We start from the raw sequence: 23,396 nt of genomic DNA on the forward strand, positions 1-23,396 counted from the left end.
TCGTTCTTTTCTACGTTCAGAAAGAACTACATTTCCCAGGTTCAGGCTTTCCTATTCATCCGCTGATCTACCTAGGTAGTTTATTGCCACTCGTTTCGATGTCACGTATGACGTTCGATCCTCTCCGCCTTTGATAACCTTCCTGGAAGTTTACTGGGTACTGTTACTACGATCTGGTTTCCAGCATATGTCGCGTTCTACCTGAGCTTTCTGACTGAGTTTCTGGTTTTACCTGACTAAAAAGCGATGGATGACGCGACTAGCTCGTTGGCGTCGATAGCTACAAGCACACTTATCGCTGCTACCGGTGCCCGAGCCATTCCAACACCCTCGGGTGCCCACACACTATACTATCATGGAACAAATTCTTCAAGTCCAGGGCAGGATCCAAATGATGAAGGAGGAGAATGCAAGCTGCTTGGTCCATTTTCAGTGTTTGTTCAGATTGCTCTTGGCAGCCTCGCATTATTATCTCTAGTCTATAAGAGATGGAGAGAACGACCACAGCGCCCGGTGAAGATCTGGGCCTTTGACGTCTCAAAACAAGTCTTCGGATCTGTCATGCTTCACATGCTCAATCTGGTCATGTCGATGTTCTCTGCGGGCCAACTGGAGATTCGAAGCTCATACAAGCCGAACCCATGCTCGTTCTACTTACTGAACCTGGGAATCGACGTGCGTCACTACTGATCTTACTCTAATCTCTTTTGGGGAGCTGCTAGCTAACTGATGAACAGACTACCCTCGGTATTCCGATTCTGATCCTCCTTCTCCGCGTTCTCAATTATTTCGCATCCTACACACCTCTCGCAAACCCCCCAGAATCGATAGAGTCAGGAAATTATGGCCAGCCTCCACGTGTAACATGGTGGCTCAAGCAGTCCGTTGTTTATTTCATGGGATTACTCGGCATGAAGATATGCGTGTTCTTCCTCATCGAGCTCTTACCTTTCATTATCAAAGTCGGGGACTGGGCTCTAAGGTGGACAGAAGGCAACGCTGCTGTCCAGATTTTCTTCGTCATGCTTCTTTTCCCAGTCATCATGAACGCCATACAGTATTATATCATCGACATATTCATCAAGAAACCGGTCTCACAATACGTGGTGGACGACACGATTGGGGATGCTGTCACAGATGATGATGCTCTCCGCCGGGAGGCTCTTCTTGCTGGTCTGGACGAGTCGTATGCAACTGATTCTGATGATGAAGAACCCGGGAAATCTCCGACAACTGCCTCACAACCAAAGGCTACTGCAGATGCTCTCCAGGAATCCGAGCATTTACTTCCTGAGGATCAAAATCCTGTCCCTCCTTATGCGCCTCCGAGCTCGAGTAGCAGCGGTGACGAACATGACCAGAAAGCTACTTCAACACATCACTAAATATTGCTTTGTGTTTTGGTTTCGGAAATCTCATATTGGCTTTTGTTTTAGTGTTGATAGTGGTCTTTACCGTGAATATGATTATTTCGCTCTTACTACATTTAGTATGATTATCATCTTTTCCCTTCCTTCCTTCCTACATACATATGTGGAATGCACACATCTATATTCTGTATTTGGATACCTATGTAGTTAGTTAAAGACACAAAAACCGGGGTTAATGTATATGGTCTAATGGGGGCCATATCCCAGTCTGACATTATATATTCTGTCTACTTTTCCATTTCCCCTGCTTACCGCCTTTTCCATGCACAAAAAGAACTTTTTAGCTCTAACAGTTACTCTTCTCATCAATCACATATAGCAAGAGGATAAAAAAGGATATCAAACGAGTGTGTTAAAGCTCATTTTTGGATGGTGTTGAATCTCATTTGTCGCCTTAAAGCCAAGGCAATAACATATGCCGCCTTCCACACCGCTCTGATCTGCCCATTCTGGAAAAATCAAAGAAGAAAAATATTCTAGCTCCGCCTGAGGAACATTCGCAGCCTACAATTGCATTATTGCATACAAGTATCAATTCGGTGACCAAGCCTGCAAGCAGCTGTGCTTGATTGGCAGATTTTCTGACACCAACCACCATGCCTAACGTAGGGCTGAAAGAAAAGTCCAAGCGGACGACCACCCGGTCTCCGTTCGAGAACACTACGGCCAATCTCCGCCCGGAGGACTCAGATGTTGAAATGGGCGACGAAACTAGCTCGGATGAGGACGACGTGCCCGAGAAAGATGAGGCGGAGAAGAAGCTAGAGCGCATGCTTTTTGGCGACGATGAGGGGTTCATGGGCGCATTGAAGACCCAGCAGGACCGCGAGGCTGGTATGGCTCTCACTCTGCACAGTGATGACGAGAGCGGTGTTAGCGAAGATGCCGAGGAGGGTGAGGACCAGGATTTGGCTGCTCTGGCCGATTCAGATGTATGCGACTCCACTCCCATGCGTTCACCGATCTTAGGCTTTCGATCTAACAATTCTGCCTTCTTTAGCTTTTCTTCCTTGACTCCGGCGCACCCCCCACCGCCGATTTTATCCCATCGCCGGAAACCCCGTCCGAGGCTGAGGACGAAGAAGAGGACGAACCCGCAGTATGGTACGATAGCGACGACGATCGCCTCGCAGTGTCGCTAGCAAGCCAAGCCAGGCTGCGCAAACTGCGCGACACCGAGGCCGAAGATGTAGTCAGCGGCAAGGAATACGTCCGACGACTGCGCAGACAGTTCACACGCCTACACCCTACACCAGAGTGGGCCACACCGGAGCTCAAGCGCCGCAAGACTGACTCGGACTCGGACGCAGAGGAGGAAATCGACTCGGACGATGAGAACGAGAACCTCTCGATGCAGCCGCTAGCCAAGCTCCTCCAAAACGCCTCCGACCTGACACGCATAGAAGACAACGCGCGCTCCGGCGGAAAGCGCAAGCTGCGCCAGGAGGTCATCGACATCCAGAGACTGAAGGACATCGGCAAATCCCAACCCTCCTCCGTCGACTCCCTGACCTTCCACCCGCACTACCCGCTCCTGCTCTCCTCCGGACCAGCATCCACCCTCTTCCTGCACCACATCTCTCCCTCCGCGCCCGCTCCCAACCCCCTCCTCACTTCCCTGCACATCAAGCACACACCAATCCACACGTCCGCCTTCGCCCCGCCCACAGGCAACAAAATCTTCGCCTCCGGCCGCAGGCGCTACTTCCACATCTGGGACCTGGACACCGGCAAAGTCGACAAGGTCAACGGCTCCTCCGACCGCAAGGAAGAGCAAAAGTCCATGGAGCGCTTCAAGCTCTCTCCATGCGGCCGCTTCGTCGGCCTAGTCGGTACAGCCCGCAAGGGCGGCGGTCTGATCAACGTGCTGGACGCGAACACCGCGCAGTGGATCGCACAGGTGCGCGTCGACGGCCGCGGCGGTGTCGCAGACTTCGCCTGGTGGTCTGACGGCGAGGGTATGACAGTTGTGTCGAAGAACGGTGAGGTCTCTGAGTGGGATGGACGTGTAGGCCGGGTTGTGGCGCGCTGGGTCGATGCCGGTGCAGTCGGCACGACGGTTCTCAGCCTTGGTGGTCGCTCGGGCCGGACTCAGCTTGGCGGTGATCGTTGGGTGGCGATTGGTTCTTCGAGTGGTATTGTTAACGTTTATGATCGTCGCCAGTGGGCGGCTGCGTATGCCAATGCTTCTGCTGCTGAGAAGGATTCCCCGGCTCAGGCGGGTATTCCGCGTAACCCTGAGCCTGTGCGTGTGCTCGATCAGCTCACTACCCCCATTAGCCACTTGGTGTTTGCGCCTGATGGGCAGATGCTGGTTATGGCGAGTCGCTGGAAGCGTGATGCTTTGCGTCTTGGTATGTTCTCTCGGTTTGCTTGTCTTTGTGTGTTCTTTGCTAACTGTGTTGCTTTTATAGTTCATCTTCCTACCTGCACCGTATACCGTAACTGGCCTACTTCTAACACACCGTTGGGTCGCATTTCCTCGGTGGCTATTTCACCGAACTCGGAGCAGTTGGCTGTTGGTAATGAGCAAGGTGCCATTCGACTTTGGGAGATTCGGGGATAGAGGTCCGATACTGAATAAAATATTTATGTTTTCTTGTCATATGTTTACTACATATGTACCCATATAGTGGTATATGTTTTTCATTCTGTTGTACAGTCACTTGTAAATCAATGTGGTTATTTTTACAGTCGCTGGTATAAAGTTAGGGCTGAGTTCTTGATATCAGCGGCTGCTCGGCACTTGGCATCATCTAAACCAACCTTGGGAGGCATCCAATAACTCATTCTACGGCAGTAAATTAAAAGAAAACTTTGAAGCAAATGTAATATCTAATGTATAACCAAATATACACCCATGGTACTTCGTAATAGGCCAATCATTTTTTTGAGGTTGTTGGGAGCTTTTGAGCAAAGAGAACACAAGCACGCAGAACGCCCGGATCCAAAAGAAAAGAGGGGAGTAGGAATCAAAGCCATAAACACGCCATAGCACATGCAATTCGTGTCAAATCAGATGAAGGGTCATGATCTCATTCGTGGGAGGGGTCTATACTGTTGGCCTTGGTCAAGGATTCTCAGTAACAAAGGGGGTATCTGGGGGCAAAACATCGAAGAAAAAGCGCATGGAGAAAAGGAAATAAGAAAATATGTTAGCAAGAATCATCTCCGGGGTGCTTTAATAATTTAGGCTGGGTATAATGGGTAGGTTTTCATAAGACTCCGACCACAGGGAAGGGGGACATGGGCAGATAATCCGTAACCGTAACCGATAGGTGAGACTTGAGAGATTGAACAGATCTCCACGATCAGCTACTCTCCCTGTCTGCTTGAGCCCCACCGCTGAGGTCGCTTCCCTTGCTCGACATAGTTCTTGATAACGCAGGGAGAACGGTCTGGGCCCTGACACACCTTATGGCGGTTGAGATGTTTGAACTTCGGGCCAAGGGGTCCGTTCACGAAATGGTACTGGCCTGCAAATCGATATTGACGGGAATCGCCTAGTGGGTAGAACTTGTCACCCCAGTGGCCCCTGTAATGGAACCATTCTGTCGGAGCGGAGGGGCTGAAAGTGGACGCCCGCAGATGCTTGTTGTCGAGGTCGTAAGTGTAGGCCTTCGTGTTGAGGAAGGGGTCCCATAGTGGACCGCGGTCGGTGACGTCGTGCAGCAGTCCCCAGGGGAGAAGGTACTCGTGTACCCCGGCCGTGGCGTACATGGCATGGCTGCCCTCGGCAGAGTAGATGACGGGCTAGTGAGGTAGAATTAGTGAGATAGCACTTCCTGCTTTGCTATTGGAGCATTACCCGTTGTCCGATCTTCTCAACGGCTTCGTAGCTATAAGCCTCTCCTCCTTGGTGGGCGCTGAAGAAGAGCGCTTTCGGTTTGCCATTGTGGAACCGCACCAGACAATGCTCCCAGTCACCGACGTGATTGCCAAACCGCACGTTGACAACGGTGTTGCCGAGATTGAAGCTGTAGAAGTAGAACCAGAACGCATCGACAATTCCGTTGCCTTTGTCTATCACCACCAGGATTGCAGGGGCATCGCTTCGACCACCGGCACCACTGTCGTAGATCTCCTCCCCACCATAACGTCTGCGAAGCTCTTCTTTGAGTATTTGCTGGGCTTGAAAATGTTCATCGGTGTCGGATTCGTGTACAGCGGGAGCCTCTTGTTGCAATTGGTGAAAATCGTACCACTTGGCTCGATCTTCCTGCGTGTCACCGGGAATATCACCATCGACCCGGCCATCCCAATCCGCCCAGGATTCTTCTTTATTGTTCCCATCTGTCTGCGGGATATTCCTATCGCCCTCCAGCCACGGTGGACGCGTCTGTACATCATCATTGCTCGTCAAGAAAACGTGCCTGGCACCCCACTTGTTCAACTCATCCAGATCGCGCAGCGTCAGATGGTCCCATTGGGCCTGAATCGGGGTGTAATTCAGGGTCGGAGTGGTATGATGCAAGTGCTCTGCGACATCCCCCGGCCAGAACTGCTCGCCAGAATAAAGGTGAACGAGTGGGGCATAGTGGAAAACGTAGTCCGGGATCTGCCGCCGAGCCCGCTCTTCGGCATCCCACTCGGACTCACTAGCCCCGCTAATCCAAAAGGACCGCCATGGAGCCTCTGGCTCGGCATCTTGCGCATTTACCCTCTCTGCTGGCTCACGATGTCCGAATTCACCGTGTACGGTCTGTAAATGGGCTGCGCCACAGATGCTGAGCCATCGGCAGGATTTGCGGTCGAACCACGAGCGCGAGCTCGCAATCCAGTCCCGCTCCTCCCGGTCCTCCGCAGACCAGACGAAAGCAGCCGGCCGGAGTACGTGGATTATGCTGTTGACGGATACATAAGCGATCAGGGTTGAGAGCACGGCAATGGTTGCCTTGGCCTTTCGGGTCATCTGCTGGAGCGAGTCGGCATAGACTGTCAGGGCCGAAGAACTATGTGGAGTATGTTCATAGACTGTGATTTCGGGAATTCCAGTCGAGGCTAGGGGTTCAATGCAGTGGGAGTCAAGTGGTAGGGCTGCAGCGGTCGGGCATTCCCCAGGTACTATGGTGGGACGAGAGATAACGAGAGTTGGGACAAGGAGGGCGCACAACAGGACCGCGGGGTTACCTATATAGGAACACACAGTGCCTTTGTTAGCCCGATTTCCCGAGTCCAGCTAGAATTGCCCGAATAGAATTTTTAAAAGGGAAAAAAATCAGAAAAGGGACAGGCAAGAGATGACCAATATCTCGGACTAGGCACCGGGAACCTGCGGAAATGCATAGAAACCATAGCCAAGCCGGATGCCATATACCGAGTGCATGGCTTATCCGTCCAAAGCCGGAGCGGAAGAGACGGGGAAACCTACGAAGGGATGATCCCATTGTTGTCCGAGTTGTCTGAGTTGTTGCGGTGAGGATAATGTGTGGGATGTTCCATAAGGCTGATGGAGGAGAGGGCTGGGCACAACTCTACTTGGGTTCTAGACGGAATCGTATAACCTTGGATTGTACAGATGTAGATGCACATCAAAATAATATTTAAAAATAGTTCATTGTGGTAAGGGGGGAAATAGAGTCAATTGTTTATGGGAAACCCCCCTCCATCTGAAACATTTTAAAAAAGTATGCAAGTGTTTATGCCCATTTTTGCCACCAGGCCGTATTCTCCAAGGTTAACAAGATCTTGTCCCGATCGGGAAGAGGGGGAAAGATCAGGGCTCACCGCTTCCAGATCCTGCAGAAAGCTGACTCAGATCTTATCTCCGGTTCCAGGGAGATCAGACCTTAACAATTAATTCATCATACAATGGCTGACTTCGAATCCGATGAAGAATATGAGTATGAATATGGCACAGAGACAGAGGTGAGATAATTGACCTTGTCTTCTCTCAATGCTGCTAATCAATTGATAGAGCTTTTATCTCAACCTGGACCTGACCGCCCACCATGGTCCAGTGCGCCCTCCCCGCCGTCGCCCAAAGGAAGCCGGGTCCCTGGATGATACACAGAACCCAGCAGAAGACATGGGCCAAGGATTTCCAGGCGAAGCTTATCCTCCGATCGAGAGCGCCGAGACAGGCTACCTCCCCAACGAACGAATCCAAATTCTCGACCTCCACACCAGCAACCCAATCATTTCATACTACAATCAGATGTTCAGTTGCTCCTGGGCTGATCAAATTGGCACCGAGCTTATTTTCGTCAGTCCAAGCACAGAAACTGACCCAGACAACCCTTTCCCTCAACCGCTACATCGTGGACCCTCCTACGAGCTTGTGGCCGCCAACAGCGTGAAGATCCTTGGTCGGAAGGCACAGCTCGCCCCGAGCGCTGGGCCAGGACCAGCTCAACGCGTTACTGAGGGACCCTCAGAGTCCGTGTCTTCTCAGGGCGCCGAACCCCTTGGAGCACCCCGTCGTCCCGCAGCCCCATCCCACCAGGCGCAGTTCCTCCAGAGGTTGCAGAAGATCAAGAACCTCAAGGGAGAGGGGGATACCGTTCGCACGATTATGAGTACACGTCGGCAGGTCAATATGACAGACAGACAGCAAGGCTGGGCCCGTACTGAGGCGCAACTGGCTGAGATCGAGAGGCTGAACGAACGTGCTTCGAGAGGGGACTTGGAGGCTAAGGCGACTCTTGAGCTTCTGATTCAAGAGGTCAACCAAGAGCTCAACCCTGATGAGGCTGAGGCTGAGTCTGAGTCCGACTCGGAGTTAACGTCTGACAGCGATGATCTTACTTCATGAACGTACAGATCGACAGTGAACTGACCTCAACCCAGAGTTCGGGTCTAGACCCTGTGTCTTTGAATGGATCCTCCGGGCCCTGAACAAGCCGCCCGGTGTCGGCATCTCATTGGATCTACGTTGTAGTACGTAGCCGACTGTGCTGTCACGTGGAAGTGCCGGGAACCGGGAACCGAGGAGTAGCACCGGCGAAGAAATATCGACACCCTTGCTGGAGGCAAAAGCGCTACTCTTGTGATGGAAACACACAGCTGATTTTCTCTTACGATATCGGTGGAATGGCATCACAACCGGGAGACCCCAACAAGCAACCACCGATGACAAGCACCGCCCAATTTAACCTCGGGACTGAGCAAACAGCCCATCAATGGAGCCATCCTAGCTACGCTAAGATAGGTAGATCTAGAGGATAACGTCATCCACAAACCCAATACAAGCATAAATTCTTGTTCATCTTGAAAATCACTGATCATGGAGACTATGATACAACACAGATTTTGCTGCTCAAGCCAACTGTATACTGTAGCTGGTCTTCCCATTTCGGCATCTAGAACGTCAGTGCAGAGTACAAAACAGGTTGTGTACCCCATCTACTTCCACAATGCGAGACGGGTGACGTCGTGATCGGCAGATCTTCACATGCAGCAAGCAGATGGTTCGTTGCTTGCGTCGGACTACAGGTTCCTAGCCGTGTACCTTGTACCATGTAGCTGCTACTTCTCAACTCCGATGCATGAAAATACTCTTCTAGCAGCCATTATGTGAGCCACAGTCACACCGTCCACGGGTATATCCGACTTCGGAAGGTTGACACTAAATACCAAACCGCCTACATTCTACATATGATACTTGTAGCAGTAAAGCCATTGAAGGTAGTACAATACGGAGCCACTACGTATGTATCTATACATATATACACCGGGCAATTATCAGCAAGAAAATGTGTCGACCATCACCATTAAGGTCACATAAGCATAGTATATATATATAAATTATCCAATTTCAATTTCTGATTCGGAAAAGCCCAGGGTAAAACCATTAAAAACACCAATTCCCCAGACTTTTAGAAGCGCCCATTGCGCAACCAGAACCAGATCACATATCCGCGCCGCCATGCAACGCTAAACCAAAAGGCGACAAGCAAAAAGAGAAAGACAACGACCCAAAGAAAAAGACATAAGGCTAGAAAGCACCGCGGATATCAAGTCAAGGACGAAGTAAAAAGGAATGTAAGAGAACAATGGACAGGATGGGCAAATCTGCCGTCCCACATGTCCATGTGAAAGACCATTATCAGGGAATATTGGATGATGGTGCAATAATTTCTTGAGAAGGCCAAGAAGAAGACGTATTGAAGAAGGATGTCAGGACGGAATCCGAAACCAAGAAAAGAAGAGGTTGAATCACTCCAGGCTCAAGCTGGGGATATTATTGTAGCCAGCCTTGCCCTTGGAGAAGGCGACGGGGGATGGCGGAGGCGCGGGAGGCATGCCGTCGATGAGGACTGAGCGGGTCTTTTCTGTCTTTTGGGTTGAGGCTGTCATTGCGCGGGAGATATCCTGCGACATTGAGAAGGAGGGAGGCATGACGGGGGTTGCGGTTTTGGTTGCGACGGAGGCCATTGTTTTGGATGTGGATGTGGAGAATATGGATTTGGATTTCTTGGGAGGCGTAGATGTTGAGAGGATAAATAGACTCCCGTTGAAGTGCTTATATAGTTGAAGAATGAAGTTGTTGGTTTGTTGGGGTTTTATACTTGGGGAAAGTATGCAGTTGATCGGCAACCTCGGCTGGGAAGAATGTATAAGGCTGGATTGCTGAGCTGGATTCACGAGACTGAATGTCAGCTTTCTGTTTGTGCGGACGCTTGTGCTTTGTACTTGGGTTTGGCATATGCTCCGTATAGATGGAGCTTGTGGGCTCCGAAGTTGCCCGAGGCCCGGTTTCGGTGGATCGGATCGGAGGTGATGTGGCAAGTAGTGACGGGAGTTATACTTACAAGGATCAAAGGAATTGGATTCGGGTATTGAGGAGATGTAATATAACAAGCGTCGAAGGCGAGAAGTGAGTTGCGGTTGTTGAGATGATAGATTGTCGTTGTGACGGTTGTGAGGAGGCTCAATTAAACTTATTGCAGCGAGAGTATTGCTCTGGTAGAAGACTTGAAGACGATCAGAGCGAGCGGTGATAGCAAAGCTGTTAACAGTGCTGAGTATGTAGTAATAATAATTGTATACTTGAATGAACAGAACTAGAAAAAAGAGTCAGACAATTTCAGGGTGAATGGGTCGTTTATATTTTTCCTTCCTGTCAATAAATAATAATATAAAAAAAGATGAGACACCCAAAACAGATAATTAAACTAAAAAAAAAACTAAGTCATCCCCATAAAAGTGTGGAGGAGTACATTCCCTGGGGAAGCACGAAAGTACCCAGTACACGCATACCTGGCCAGGCCCAATGCTTACTCCCTAGAGATCTGCCCGCCAAGCCTATCCGCCTCATTCTAAACAGCCCAATAACCCAGCTATCGAGGCAGGGATGGGGACATTCCCCATCGGAACAACGGGAGCCCAACCCGGAAAACCTGTCGGGGAGAAAAGAAAAACAAAGGAGATGGGGCTGACGCGTTAGTGTGGGGGAGAAGACCAGGGGGTGAGAATCGATGAATCGACCAATTGATATTATGCATTGTGTTATTGACATTATTTACCATAGAAACAACTAGCTTGGAGGCGGGAACAGCTAGTGAAAGCCGATTAAACCGGTTGAATCGGCAAGGCTCTGTTTAGAACTAATGAATTAGGACTATTTTAAGGGTTGTTTTCTAAGATTCTACGCCTTCTAGCGTTTCCCGGAGAAAGCTCGCTCTTGACCTCGGCACGAGAGCGGATACGGCGATCCTTTCGAGAACAAAAACTGGGGCCCAGCGACCAGATTGCCGGGGCTATGGAAGGGAATTTTCCGTTGCGGTGTAGGAGATCGGCTTGAGGGTGGCGACAGGAATCTACTATTTGATATCTGCAATAGGTATGCTATTCCGGAAAAAAGGTACCATCCGATTTTTAGGCGGCGCCCAACAGCCATTTTCACCGTCTATTCAAGCTACCAGATTAGGATGATTTTTCTTTTGACGTGCTCACCGATACCCGAGGTGCATTAACTAGGACGATCTTCCAAAAATTGAGACATTGCCCGAAGGTACTTGGGTTGGGTTGGGTTGTATGTGTAGTTGTATTTATAATAGGGGCGGCTCAAGTACCGGTATATCCGCCATAGTATATACCTTCACCAATCCACCAGTGATAAGACTTGTACTCCGTATGAAATAGGATATTGTACGACGCCACAAATAAACCTGTAATAGTTTTGGCGTTTTGCCCAAATCTCGAGGGAGAAGAGTGGACCACGCCAGGGGCCGAAACAGTCTGGGGCGCATATCAAATCCTTTGTTTGAGATGTGTTCACATCGGACACGGAGATGCCCAAGGGATACGGTCCATGACTCGGGGTTAGTTTTTCTCAATTCCTACGATTCATCGTCACCTCCTTTGCCAATTCAGGGGCACAAGCCGTTGAGCTACAAAAGTACTGAAATTCCCTTGACCGTTGATCGGCGCCTGAATAAGGGACTCCACAATTCTTCTCTTCCCCGGATTCAAGGGGCCAGCGTAGTGGTTCTACTATTTTCAATATGCAATGCGCTCCACTCCACTATCACATATGTATTCACAAGTTATCTGGGGGAAAGGGATGAAGAGTGTTACTCTAGAATCCCTAGAATGTCCATTCCTGATTTCCTGATTTCCTGGGTGTCGGGTCTCCGACGGTGATTTAGGGCGCATCTCTCGGGAATTCTGTACCCCCTTCGATCGCGGATGGGCTTCCCCGGGGTATCTGCTTATAATAACAACACTAATGTACGGAGTAATCGTGTTGTGGTTCTAGCAACTTTTGTGCTATGTCTATTATACTAGCCTATTGAGGTGCCCCATGTACCTCGTCAAGCGTCGTAGATAGTCAGCATTCTTTCCACGACCACGTAAGGCTCTCGGCGTGGTGACTTGTCCGTTTTCACCGCTCGTTTAGATATATGCTTGACTATGTACATTCAATAATAGATTGTAGAGAAGAGGGGAAGTGATGAGTTGGCTGCCCAGTGTGTTGTTAGATTCACCATCTTCTATATTTGTGGTGCCAACTGTGGGATAAATTCCGTCAGGTACAATATGTACAACACATCCCATGCATGATTATGAGCTGACGTGATCATGGGCTACTACTACCTAGCTACATAGGTAGCTATTCGGACTACTTGAACATACATAAGCCAATGTTAGTCTACCCGACACGTCAGTTCAACTCGTATGCCTTATCGACGGACGGGATATCCTTGTAGGTGCCAGACTGTATGGTAGGAGGATAAGGAGCGTCTTGGGCATACCTACAATAAGTGCCCGTATGAGTTCAGCCAAGGATAGTAAGGCAAACGCAGGGCTGATGATGTGATCGATACGCAGGGGATACTTCGATCGGAAAAGATCGAGACCAGACAATTGATTCTTCACTCCGCTTGAATGGGAGCCCGATCTACAGATTAGCATTGACGAATTTGACGAATCTCGCATTTGGAATCACGCTCTATTCTCGCCCTTGCACGTCTCCGGTGATCTATATTTTTACTATAACATTCCTTAGGTTTGTACCCAAGACCAAGACCTTCCAGGAATGAGAGCCCTACTTTACCTGCAACCCTGAAGTCTATGCCACTTCGTCCAGCCTTGCAGAGAATATGCTTTCAAAGACGCGACCTGACTATTCTTCAGATGATCTCCTGACCTGCTAGAGCCCGTGTCATGTCTTGGGACTTGACTGCACAAGGTCCTCCCTAACTGCAAACACTAGTGAAATACATCCAGAGAGCCGTGAACCAGCTGAGCCCGTGTAAGATGGTCACACCAATCAGGCCCCCGCAAACATTGGGAAACATGGGGAACCCTTTCTATGTGTCAGAAGAACCGACTAAACCAAATGAATTGAAGAAAACCCGGGGGGGTCGGAACCCATCCGAGCGGGAATGGTCTCCCCAGACGAGAAAAATCCGATGAATGCCTGATGCCTGAGGCGAAGGATATAATTTACGTCACGGGGACGGAATATCATTTCCCCTAGAGGACGGCAATTACTTCATCCCTCGGTGGCCGGCGGGCTCTTCCAATCGCAGGCCCGCCGAGATCCCACAATCACGTAAGGGCCCCGCCATTGATTTCTTGGGATGCGTAAAAAAAATGCATACGATATATTTGTTGGGGTAAAAGGGTCCCAATGCGCCATTTCTAACGAATGACAATATGAAACTGACGAGCGTGTGCACTACCTAGGTATGAAAGATGATTATGTTTACCCCGCAAGTCATCCAGGTACCAGCCCTAGCCCCTCCAGTTGGAGATATGACATACACATGGGGATATCTGATATTATTGTTTGTCACCGGCTAGGTAGCCGGCCCGGCGACATTCGCAAAGCTTGCATCGAATTGCAATTGGCCTTGGCTAAAACTCGTCAAACTCGTCAAACTATCCCCTAATTGCGAAAATCCCCCGGACCGAGACAGCCACCAGTGGATCTGAATTGAGTAAGGCAGTCGATCACGATGCGATCTGGGGGTATGCCATCCTGGCTGGAACATTATGAATGAGGCATTTAGCATCAGTGAAAAAGTTCGGAGGTTTCTTATCCCAGTCGAGTGGGTTCTCCATGACACATTGCATTCCACGATGTTCGATCGAGATTGCATCATTCCCTGTGTTTTCCCTGTGTTCTCTCCCTGTATACATCGTCCATGCACTCTAGTAAGACATCTCAGGTGACCTCGACTATTCTCTTTTCAGTTCAGCCAGTGGCTTTTTCAGGTCACCCGCTCACATATTTTTGCCCCTGTTCCTGTAAAATAGCCCGCCTCAGCCACGTTCCAGGCTCTGAGGCAATTTTTCCCTCTCATATCGGCCCGCATGACGCAGCGGGATTTTTCCCATCGGCTTGAGCTCGGAAGGAGGGGCGATGAGGTCCAATCAGCGTACAAAGTATCGCCGGCTCTTAGTCAAAAGTGGACAGAGAATGAGCGTTTTGGGGTGGAACAGGGTGGAACTGCGGATCTCCATGGGCTTCGAGACCTCTATACGGTTGAACCTCCCGCCTACCATCGGTTATAACTGGTCAAGGGGGTGGATGTATGTAATAATAATAGAAAAATAAATTCGGTTCTATATTTAATATATTATAATAGAGAATTAAATAGGGATTAATGGAGGATATTATCGTTAAAAGTCGAAAATCAAGTCTTGTATAAAAAGACTAGGGTTCCCCGGATTTTCTAGTTTTGATCCAAAAACCATCCTTCCCTTTTCTCACCTTCAGTCCATGGCGACGATCGGTGATTATTGTATTTGCCAGTAAGTACTTTCGATCTTCTTCTTCTCCTTGTCTCTCCTTGCCTGTTATCACCTCGGGACATGTCCCGGGCAAGATAAGCACATTCTTTGTGTTGCCTTATCTCATCCCCACACGTGCCAAGTCGATGATTCATCCCAGCTCATCCATGGATGCTCATGCTGATTGACTTAATATAGCTTCTTTCATCTTCTCGCTCTTACGTGTTAAGAGATTGACCTTACATACTACATCATGTCGTCTCCCCTACCTACCTCCCAGTCGGAGAGTCTCAATGGCAATGGCGTGAGCTTGCCTAATCGCCCTCAACCTAAGCTCTTCCAGGATGGAAGCTCCGGCACCGGCACCCCCATCGGTTTTCAGCGCTTTCCCCCACATAACAAGCACCTAGACCATGTCGTTGGAAGTGCGACGCGACAACCGTCCCCTCAGCCCACCCACTTGGGTATTCCTGGTACCCCGCACCGTGTGCTCTCTGAGGAGGACCCGGGCTACATCGCGGCCAAATTCGAGGGCAAGCAGAAGCAGATGGAACAAGGTCAGTGGAATTGACTGGTTGATATCGAGATGTTACAAGTAGCTAATTCCCAACAGTAATGGACATTTTGGAGGAGAAGGGCTTCTTCCCTAGTGACTTTGTCATTTCCGAAACCACCTGGTTCTACAACAAGCTCGGCATCGACGATACCTACTTCCAGACCGAGTCGGTGGATGCCATCGTGACCCAGATCCTATCTCTCTACGCCGCCAAAGTCGCCGCCTATGCCCGCGATGATAAGCAGCTGGAGATTCGCCTGGACAAAGAGGCCGAGGACCATGCTGTCTACATCGACACCAGTAGGCCCGGTATGGTTTCTGTCGATGGTCCCCGCTACGAACAGCGCATTGATGAGAAGTACATCAACCACTCCAAGGGTGCCAACAGCTACCGTGTGGAGACTTTCCGCTCGCCTAGCGCTCTGCCCGGCGACGACGGCCAGCAGCTCCGCTGCTACTTCGTGTACAAGTGCCAGTTCGCCAACCCCAACCCCTCACCGAATGAGTCCAACATCGAGATTATTGGCGAGAAGCGCTTCTTGCAGAAGGCTACCCCAAACACCAAGACGATCTACCAGGAAATTATCGCCACGGCTGTTGGTCGCTCCGGTCCCGTCATTGAGATGTTCGAGATCGAGGGAAGCCGGGAAAAGCGTCTGGTGATTGCTTACCGCCAGGGATCCGCCATGGGATTGTTCAGTGCCCTGTCGGATTTGTACCACTACTACCGCTTGACCAGCTCGCGCAAGTACCTGGAGAACTTCTCCAACGGAATCACTGTGGTTTCGCTCTACCTGCGTCCCTCTGACAACTCTGAGATCTCAGCCAAGTTCCCTCCCATTGAGGCTGCTATCCACCAGATCATGAAGGAGGTCTCCCTTTTGTACTGTATCCCTCAGAACCGCTTCCAGGGCCACTTTGCCACTGGTCGTCTTAGCTTGCAGGAGACAATCTACGCTCACTGCGCGTGGGTATTCGTACAGCAGTTCCTTAACCGTCTGGGCTCCGAATACACTTCATTGGCTGCTCTTTTGGATGGCAACAACAGTGTCCACGCAGAGTTGCTCTCAAAGATCAAGAAGCGCCTTCGTACCGAGACCTTCACTGCTGATTACATCTTCGAGATCATCAACAAATACCCCGAGCTGATCCACAAGCTCTACCTTGACTTCGCCAACACCCACTACGTTCAGACCAAGGAATCTGGTGATGACTTCCTCCCCACCCTCAGTTACCTGCGTCTGCAGGTCGACGAGGTCCTCGATGGCGCCAAGCTGAAGCAGCTCATCCGTGGTACCGCCCTTAATGAGCACGACGAGATGGTTATGACCTCCTTCCGCGTGTTCAACTCCTCCATCCTCAAGACCAACTTCTTCACCCCGACCAAGGTGGCTCTCAGCTTCCGCTTGAAGCCGGACTTCTTGCCAGAGCACGAATACCCCCAGCCTCTCTACGGCATGTTCCTGATCATCAGCTCCGAGTTCCGCGGCTTCCACCTGCGCTTCCGTGATATCGCTCGTGGCGGTATCCGTATCGTCAAGAGTCGAAACGGCGAAGCATACAACATCAACGCTCGTTCGTTGTTCGATGAGAACTACAACCTGGCCAATACACAACAGCGCAAGAACAAGGATATCCCCGAAGGCGGTGCCAAGGGTGTTATCCTCTTGGATGCTGACCACCAGGACAAGGCGCGGGTCGCCTTCGAGAAGTACATTGACAGTATTCTCGACCTGCTCCTGCCCCCGGTCAGCCCCGGTATCAAGGATCCGATTGTTGATCTGCACGGCAAGGACGAGATCCTCTTCATGGGCCCCGACGAGAACACTGCTGAGCTTGTCAACTGGGCCACTGAGCACGCTCGCAGCCGTGGCGCTCCCTGGTGGAAGTCGTTTTTCACTGGCAAGAGCCCCAAGCTGGGTGGTATTCCCCACGATTCTTACGGCATGACCACTCTCTCAGTCCGCCAGTACGTGCTCGGAATCCAGCGCAAGCTGAACGTCGACCCCTCCACGCTACTCAAGCTGCAGACTGGTGGTCCTGACGGTGATCTTGGATCTAACGAGATTCTTCTCTCCAACGAGAAGTACGGAGCCATTGTTGATGGATCCGGTGTGATCTACGACCCCAATGGTCTGAACCACGAAGAGCTCATCCGCCTGGCCAAGAAGCGCGCGATGATCGCCCAGTTTGACCTGACCAAGCTCTCCCCCGAGGGCTACCGTGTCCTGGTGGACGAGAAGAACGTCAAGCTCCCCAGCGGCGAGGTTGTCCACAACGGCATGGTCTTCCGTAACACATACCACCTGCGCTCGCAGGAGAAGTTCGATGTGTTCGTGCCCTGCGGTGGCCGCCCCGAGTCCATCGACCTGGCCTCCGTCGGCAAGCTCCTCCGGGACAACAAGGCTATCATTCCCTACATCGTCGAAGGTGCCAACCTGTTCATCACCCAGGACGCCAAGCTGCGCCTCGAGAAGGCCGGCTGCATCCTGTACAAGGATGCCTCCGCCAACAAGGGTGGTGTGACATCTTCCTCCCTGGAAGTCTTGGCCTCGCTGTCTTTCAACGATGACGAGTTCGTCGAGCACATGTGCATCCGCGAGGATGGCAGTGTCCCCGAATTCTACAAGGCCTACGTCCGTGAGGTGCAGGAGGTCATCCAGGCGAACGCCGCTCTCGAGTTCGAGGCCATCTGGCGCGAACACGAGCAGACTGGTGTGCTGCGCAGTGTTCTCAGTGACCGTCTCAGCTTGGCCATCACCAAGCTTGACGAGGAACTCCAGATGACCGAGCTCTGGGACAATGTTGCGCTCCGTCGCTCTGTGCTTGGCGACGCTCTGCCCCGTCGTCTGTTGGACAAGATTGGTCTGGAGACCATCTTGGAACGTGTATGCCTCCCCTTCCCTCTTTAATATTGTTTTTGGAATTCTCGCTAATTACTCTTAGGTCCCTGAGAACTACCTCCGTGCCATCTTCGGCAGCTACCTGGCCAGCCGCTTCGTGTACGAGTACGGCAACCAGCCCAGCCAGTTCTCCTTCTTTGACTTCATGACCAAGCGCCTGGCTAAGCTTCAGTCGTAAGCTTTGGAGTTAGACATTCCTGTTGCGAATGTGCTCGGTTTGACCGTTTTGACATTGTTTTTGTTTTTGTTTTGACGAGAAAGACTTCCCAGGTCAACGAAATACTTAATACGGAACAAAAGAAGATCTGTTCCCTTGACGAATGTATGGTTAAAAAAAAGTTTGACGAGTGAGAGAAGAGAGAGAGGGCGAGATGATCCTTTAGAATCAAGAATTCTTACCCATTGGAACTGGCAGTCTAGTCCTATCATGCAAATCCCATTATATTACACCAATCAACTCCCTTACACACTGTTTACCTCCATCTGTTCTGAGACGACTCGGACATAATCAGCACGATATTCACTGCCTACACGGGTTGTCAGTATATCCTTTCTAATATTCCGACGCATGAAAAATGATGTCGCCCGCTTCACTTTATTGAAACAAGAAAAACTTACCAGCAGCAAATCAACACCCTCAGCAACCTCAACCTCCCATCTCGGCCTCAACCTCGCTTTGGATTTACTGTAGTCCATCGCATTGTGTCGCGTGATGTGCATGATCTTCTGGTTACCCATCATGACACCCGTACCCGATGCAGCTAGCTGCATCACTCTCAACTCAACCTTCGACCCCGAGGCTTCTGCATTGGTACGTCCTGATCCTATTCCAGGATCAGAACTAGTACTGGTACTGGTACTGGTACTGGCACTGGCATTCTGCGACGAGGAAGTAGACGTAGATGAACGAAACAAGACAGCCGGCACCGGCTCCTGCGGCAGCTCGACGGCATCGAGCAGATCGCGCAGGGAATTAGGCGAGTCTCGACGAACAGAGTCGTAGGATGGGAGGAGGGAGGGGGAACAAGGATGGCACGTATGCCTGGCGCATGGTGATGTTATTAGACTTCCAGCGGGATGGGAATGTATCTCTTTCTCATTCCTCTGCGTCAACCCCGCATCTGCATCTGCATGTGTATCCGTATTCCTATCCCCCTCACGACCAACTCCAACACCAGAAACAGCACTATAAGGCGGCGGCTCATCCACAGAACCAGATACAGTCCCGGCTCCCTCTCCTACAACCGACCGCGACATAGCCGCAAGCGCATTCACAAACCGAACTTCGAGTCTAAACCCACCCCCAACCCCAATTATAGACCCCGGCCCATCACCCCACGGCATTGAAGCAACTAACAATTCCCCCTGTTGGTCGGGCCGCCGAACCACCCATTTCCGCGATAACCAGACCCGTCGTAGTACGAGGACCGGTATGCCCTCTGTGTCGCAGAGTACGCGGCTTGTGTTCGGCCATGGTTTCCCGTGTACGGTGTAGAGGGGGACGGTGCGGTCTGGGCTATCGGGGGATTCGTGTGCGCGGATGCGGTGGATGGTGAAGGTTTGTGAGGGGGATTTGGTATCTTGGGTTGGGGTTATTGTTAGGGTTGTTGCGGTGTTGGTTAGGAGGTCGGCGGGTGGGGAGAGGAGGTGGTGGGGTTGGAGGGCTATTGGTGTTGCGGGGGTTGTGAGGGGGTTGGACTTGGATTTGGAGTTTGGCATCAAGTTTTGATGATAGGTTTGTGGGTGATGTTTATATAGGGATTGATTTATTTTGTAGATTGTGGATTGTAGAGATATAGAAATAGTTAGAGAGGGTGATGATGGTCGGTCATGATAGTGGTGATGATGATGATGATGATGATAATGACGATGATGATGATGATGATGATGTAGGGTCACCAATTAGGAGTACGAGACAGTAGGAATAAACAAGGAACTATAGAATCCTATATGCCTGATCTACGTAGAATACAAATAAGATTAAAGTAATTATTTCAGACAATCCAAGGTTATTTAGTTATTTACCTTATTTACCTACGTACATACATTATAAGGATATAACGGATATACCACATTTACTACCGAACATACAAGGACTGTTATCCATCTAGCCCTTTAATTATAGTTAGAATGTCCTTAATAAAATATGTGTTCACCCTCTCTACATATATAGGCCCAATTAGAATCCCAACATGAACATTCTCGATTCTTCAAGTGGGCCCACATTATGCCGATGGAGGCGCAGTCCAGGCCAAGGCAAATGCCGGCTTTTTTTAGGAAACGGAGACATTTGAGACTTTTAAAGAACTGTGTTTAGGTTGTTAGCACTGCTATGTATTATGTGTGATATGTACCTACCTAGGTAGGTATGTTCATATAAGAACTATGTATAGAAATCAACACAGTTAGTGCAGCTTAGTAGCTAAGAAGCTTGTTTTCTTTCATGTCATCTGATGTCAGAAATAAGATCAGCCTATCAGCCTATCAGATATTCATGGATCTCCGGGATATGCTCTGTTCCCCCAATCGGATCAGGCCAGGAACAGATGATATTCCAATTGAACGCGTATGGCCAGAACTTCAATTGCATTACGTGGGGCCTTGAACCAGGTTCTCCTCATTTCGGACAAACCCACTTCCCCCAATTTCACTTTCTTTCTTCTTTCTGAAGTCCGACCGTTTGTGGGGCTGCCACTAGACCGTTGCATTGGCTTTGCCGACAGAAGATTACTCTACCATTCCCATCTAGAAAGGACACAAGTCACACACTTCTGCCAACTCCCCGAGGGATCCAACTTCGCCGTGCAGCGTCATGTCGGACGTGCAGGAAAAGTTTCCGTCGACCTCGCCCTCTGCGGACATTCCCGAGGGAGACCGAACCGAAGACAAGGAGCACAATCTCGATACCAACACAGAGAACATCCACCTAGACGAGGACAGCCGGAACCCTAGCATCTCTACTTCCCAAAGATGGCGGACAGCAAGCCGGCGGATTCGGAATCGCGCTGGCACAATAGCCGAGAAGCTCGGACGACCCCACGAAAGAGATGCCGACGGCTTGGATGCGCCGATGCTACCAGAGTACTATGGAGCAACAGATGATATCCGAGGATTCGAGGCTCGCCGGGCAGTCGATGAAGAAGCTCGGCTCCCAGGAACAGACTATGATTCACAAGCTCGACTCTTGGTGGAACGAATGGGGTCACAGGCGGAGCCACGGCGTCCACGTATCGAAGAACCACGTTCGGGTTCGACAACCCCAGGAACCCCAGATGGGACGGCAACACCCGGTGGTCCACCCGGAGGACTTCTGTCACAACTGCTCCGTGTATATGCCAACAACCTCCAAGCTGCGAGCCGGATGAGTGTCGTCTCCACGGCTTCAGAAACAGACCCAGACATAGAAAGCGTTCCAGCATCCGGCACAGTGACACCGGGTGGAAAGAAAGAGAAGTTGAAATGGTACAACAATGGCAACCACCCCAGCAAACCAACCCACAGCTATACGTCCTCCTTAATCAATGCATCCATGGATCTGGGCCGGATCGGGGTTCCCGGAGCCACGGGTCCCCCACCCGCGAATCCCAAAGAGCGAAAGAAGCAAAAGCGCAAGAGCAAGAAAAACATCAAGCTCACCGTCCACATTGCAGCCATACTCGCCCGTCAACAGTACATCATGCAGCTGTGCCGCGCTCTAATGAAATACGGCGCCCCAACCCACCGCCTCGAAGAGTACATGATGATGACCTCCAACGTCCTGGACATCAAAGCCCAATTCATGTACATCCCGGGATGTATGTTCCTCTCCTTTGACGACCCGTTAACCCGCACCGCCGAGGTCAAGATCATCCGCGTAGTCCAGGGACTGGATCTCTCCCGTCTCGCAGAGACACACAACATCTACAAAAACGTAGTCCACGACGTCATCGGCGTCGAACAAGCAACCCACGACCTAGACGAGGTCATGCAGCGCAAACCCCGCTACAACCGCTGGCTCGTGATCTTCCTAACCGGCTGCGCCAGCGTCGCCGTCGGCCCATACGCCTTCAGCGCCCGTCCCATCGACCTCCCTATAATCTTCATCCTCGGCTGTCTAGTAGGCTTCATGCAGCACGTCGTCGCGCCAAACTCCGCAACATACTCAAACGTACTGGAAGTCACCGCCGCCGTCCTCACCTCCTTCATCGCGCGCGCGTTCGGCAGCATCCAGCACAACGGCGAGCGCGTCTTCTGCTTCTCGGCCATGGCGCAGTCCTCCATCGCAATGATCCTACCAGGCTTCGCCGTGCTAAGCAGTAGTCTCGAGCTGCAGTCGCACCAGATGAATGCCGGCTCGATCAGGCTCGTCTTCACCATTATCTACTCGCTCTTCCTCGGGTACGGCGTTACCGTCGGTACGACAGTCTACGGACTGATGGACCGAAATGCTACGCGGGAATCGACGTGTTCGAATCTGCCGGAGGTCTGGGGAAATGAATATATCCAGCATTTCCCGTTCGTCGCGCTGTTCTGTCTCTTCGCTGCGCTGATCAATCAGTCCAAGCCGAAACAGTTGCCTGTGACTATCTTCATGGGTGTTTGTGGATACGTCACGAATTACTTTAGCACGAAGAAGCTCGGCTCGAATCAGGTTGCTAATACCGTGGGCGCGTTCACCATCGGCCTTCTGGCTAATTTGTATAGTCGGTTGTGGCATGGTCATGCCGCTGCGGCTATTATCCCTGGTATCTTTACACTTGTCCCGTCTGGTCTTGCGTCTGGTGGGTCGATTATCTCCGGCTTGGAGTATGCTGAGGCTGTCGCGTCGGGTAATGTCTCTAGCACCAATGCGACCTCTAATAGCTCGCTTACCTCGCTGGGATATGGTATGATCCAGACAGCTATTGGTATTTCTGTTGGGCTGTTTATCTCCGCTCTGATTGTTTATCCGCATGGGAAGAAGAGGAGTGGGATCTTTAGTTTGTAGAGTTGGGCTTGTATTTGTATCATCTCGCGATATATCTTCAGGTGTTGTTTGTTTATATCGTGTCATTTGCATTGGCGTCTTGATTTCCCCGCGGAGAAAGCGTTTCATTTTCTTATCAATATACCATCTCAGCATACATGTATCATGATAGCTTCAATATCCATCCCACTTCTTCTCGTTTGACGAGATTGATAAAGCTACATGTATTTCACCACAGACCCGACGCATTCAACTACCGATCAACACCGCTTTGGTTCGATTTCGCAATTGAACTAATTGATTAACACCGAGATGTCACCATGCCGAGGTACGTAAAAGACTAATATCTTCAGGATGCCAATGATAGATATCGCCGG

At 50.6% G+C, this 23,396-nt stretch overlaps 8 protein-coding genes across 8 annotated transcripts; 5 read left to right on the plus strand and 3 right to left on the minus strand.

Moving 5' to 3' along the window:
* Positions 1 to 246: 246 nt before the first annotated feature.
* N7525_005404 (STIMATE family protein) lies at positions 247 to 1,385 on the plus strand (the record flags this gene model as incomplete). Its single annotated transcript, XM_002564802.1, has 2 exons — positions 247 to 675; positions 738 to 1,385. 2 exons carry the CDS (start codon positions 247 to 249, stop codon positions 1,383 to 1,385), a joined length of 1,077 nt encoding a protein of 358 aa, XP_002564848.1.
* A 641-nt stretch (positions 1,386 to 2,026) lies between these two features.
* Positions 2,027 to 3,996, plus strand: N7525_005405 (WD40 repeat domain-containing protein; the record flags this gene model as incomplete). Its single annotated transcript, XM_002564801.2, has 3 exons — positions 2,027 to 2,362; positions 2,431 to 3,784; positions 3,845 to 3,996. 3 exons carry the CDS (start codon positions 2,027 to 2,029, stop codon positions 3,994 to 3,996), a joined length of 1,842 nt encoding a protein of 613 aa, XP_002564847.2.
* A 749-nt stretch (positions 3,997 to 4,745) lies between these two features.
* N7525_005406 (uncharacterized protein) lies at positions 4,746 to 6,817 on the minus strand (the record flags this gene model as incomplete). The annotated part of the gene is made up of 3 exons (XM_002564800.1): positions 4,746 to 5,183; positions 5,239 to 6,560; positions 6,802 to 6,817. The coding sequence occupies 3 exons, from the start codon at positions 6,815 to 6,817 to the stop codon at positions 4,746 to 4,748; spliced, it is 1,776 nt and encodes a 591-aa protein (XP_002564846.1).
* Positions 6,818 to 7,241: 424 nt separating this feature from the next.
* N7525_005407 (TFIIIC subunit 6 family protein) lies at positions 7,242 to 8,184 on the plus strand (the record flags this gene model as incomplete). The annotated part of the gene is made up of 2 exons (XM_002564799.1): positions 7,242 to 7,298; positions 7,348 to 8,184. The coding sequence occupies 2 exons, from the start codon at positions 7,242 to 7,244 to the stop codon at positions 8,182 to 8,184; spliced, it is 894 nt and encodes a 297-aa protein (XP_002564845.1).
* Positions 8,185 to 8,897: 713 nt separating this feature from the next.
* Positions 8,898 to 9,806, minus strand: N7525_005408 (uncharacterized protein; the record flags this gene model as incomplete). The annotated part of the gene is made up of 2 exons (XM_061213394.1): positions 8,898 to 8,997; positions 9,592 to 9,806. 2 exons carry the CDS (start codon positions 9,804 to 9,806, stop codon positions 8,898 to 8,900), a joined length of 315 nt encoding a protein of 104 aa, XP_061070415.1.
* Positions 9,807 to 14,868: 5,062 nt separating this feature from the next.
* N7525_005409 (glutamate dehydrogenase (NAD(+))) lies at positions 14,869 to 18,252 on the plus strand (the record flags this gene model as incomplete). Its single annotated transcript, XM_002564797.1, has 3 exons — positions 14,869 to 15,172; positions 15,229 to 18,059; positions 18,118 to 18,252. 3 exons carry the CDS (start codon positions 14,869 to 14,871, stop codon positions 18,250 to 18,252), a joined length of 3,270 nt encoding a protein of 1,089 aa, XP_002564843.1.
* A 295-nt stretch (positions 18,253 to 18,547) lies between these two features.
* N7525_005410 (uncharacterized protein) lies at positions 18,548 to 19,793 on the minus strand (the record flags this gene model as incomplete). The annotated part of the gene is made up of 2 exons (XM_002564796.1): positions 18,548 to 18,601; positions 18,693 to 19,793. The coding sequence occupies 2 exons, from the start codon at positions 19,791 to 19,793 to the stop codon at positions 18,548 to 18,550; spliced, it is 1,155 nt and encodes a 384-aa protein (XP_002564842.1).
* Positions 19,794 to 20,886: 1,093 nt separating this feature from the next.
* Positions 20,887 to 23,040, plus strand: N7525_005411 (threonine/serine exporter family protein; the record flags this gene model as incomplete). The annotated part of the gene is made up of 1 exon (XM_002564795.1): positions 20,887 to 23,040. One exon carries the CDS (start codon positions 20,887 to 20,889, stop codon positions 23,038 to 23,040), a length of 2,154 nt encoding a protein of 717 aa, XP_002564841.1.
* Positions 23,041 to 23,396: the final 356 nt, after the last annotated feature.

The sequence above is a fragment of the Penicillium rubens genome (assembly GCF_028828025.1).
Source record: "Penicillium rubens strain IBT 27055 chromosome Unknown utg000002l_segment0_segment0, whole genome shotgun sequence".
Taxonomy (NCBI): Eukaryota; Fungi; Ascomycota; class Eurotiomycetes; order Eurotiales; family Aspergillaceae; genus Penicillium; species Penicillium rubens.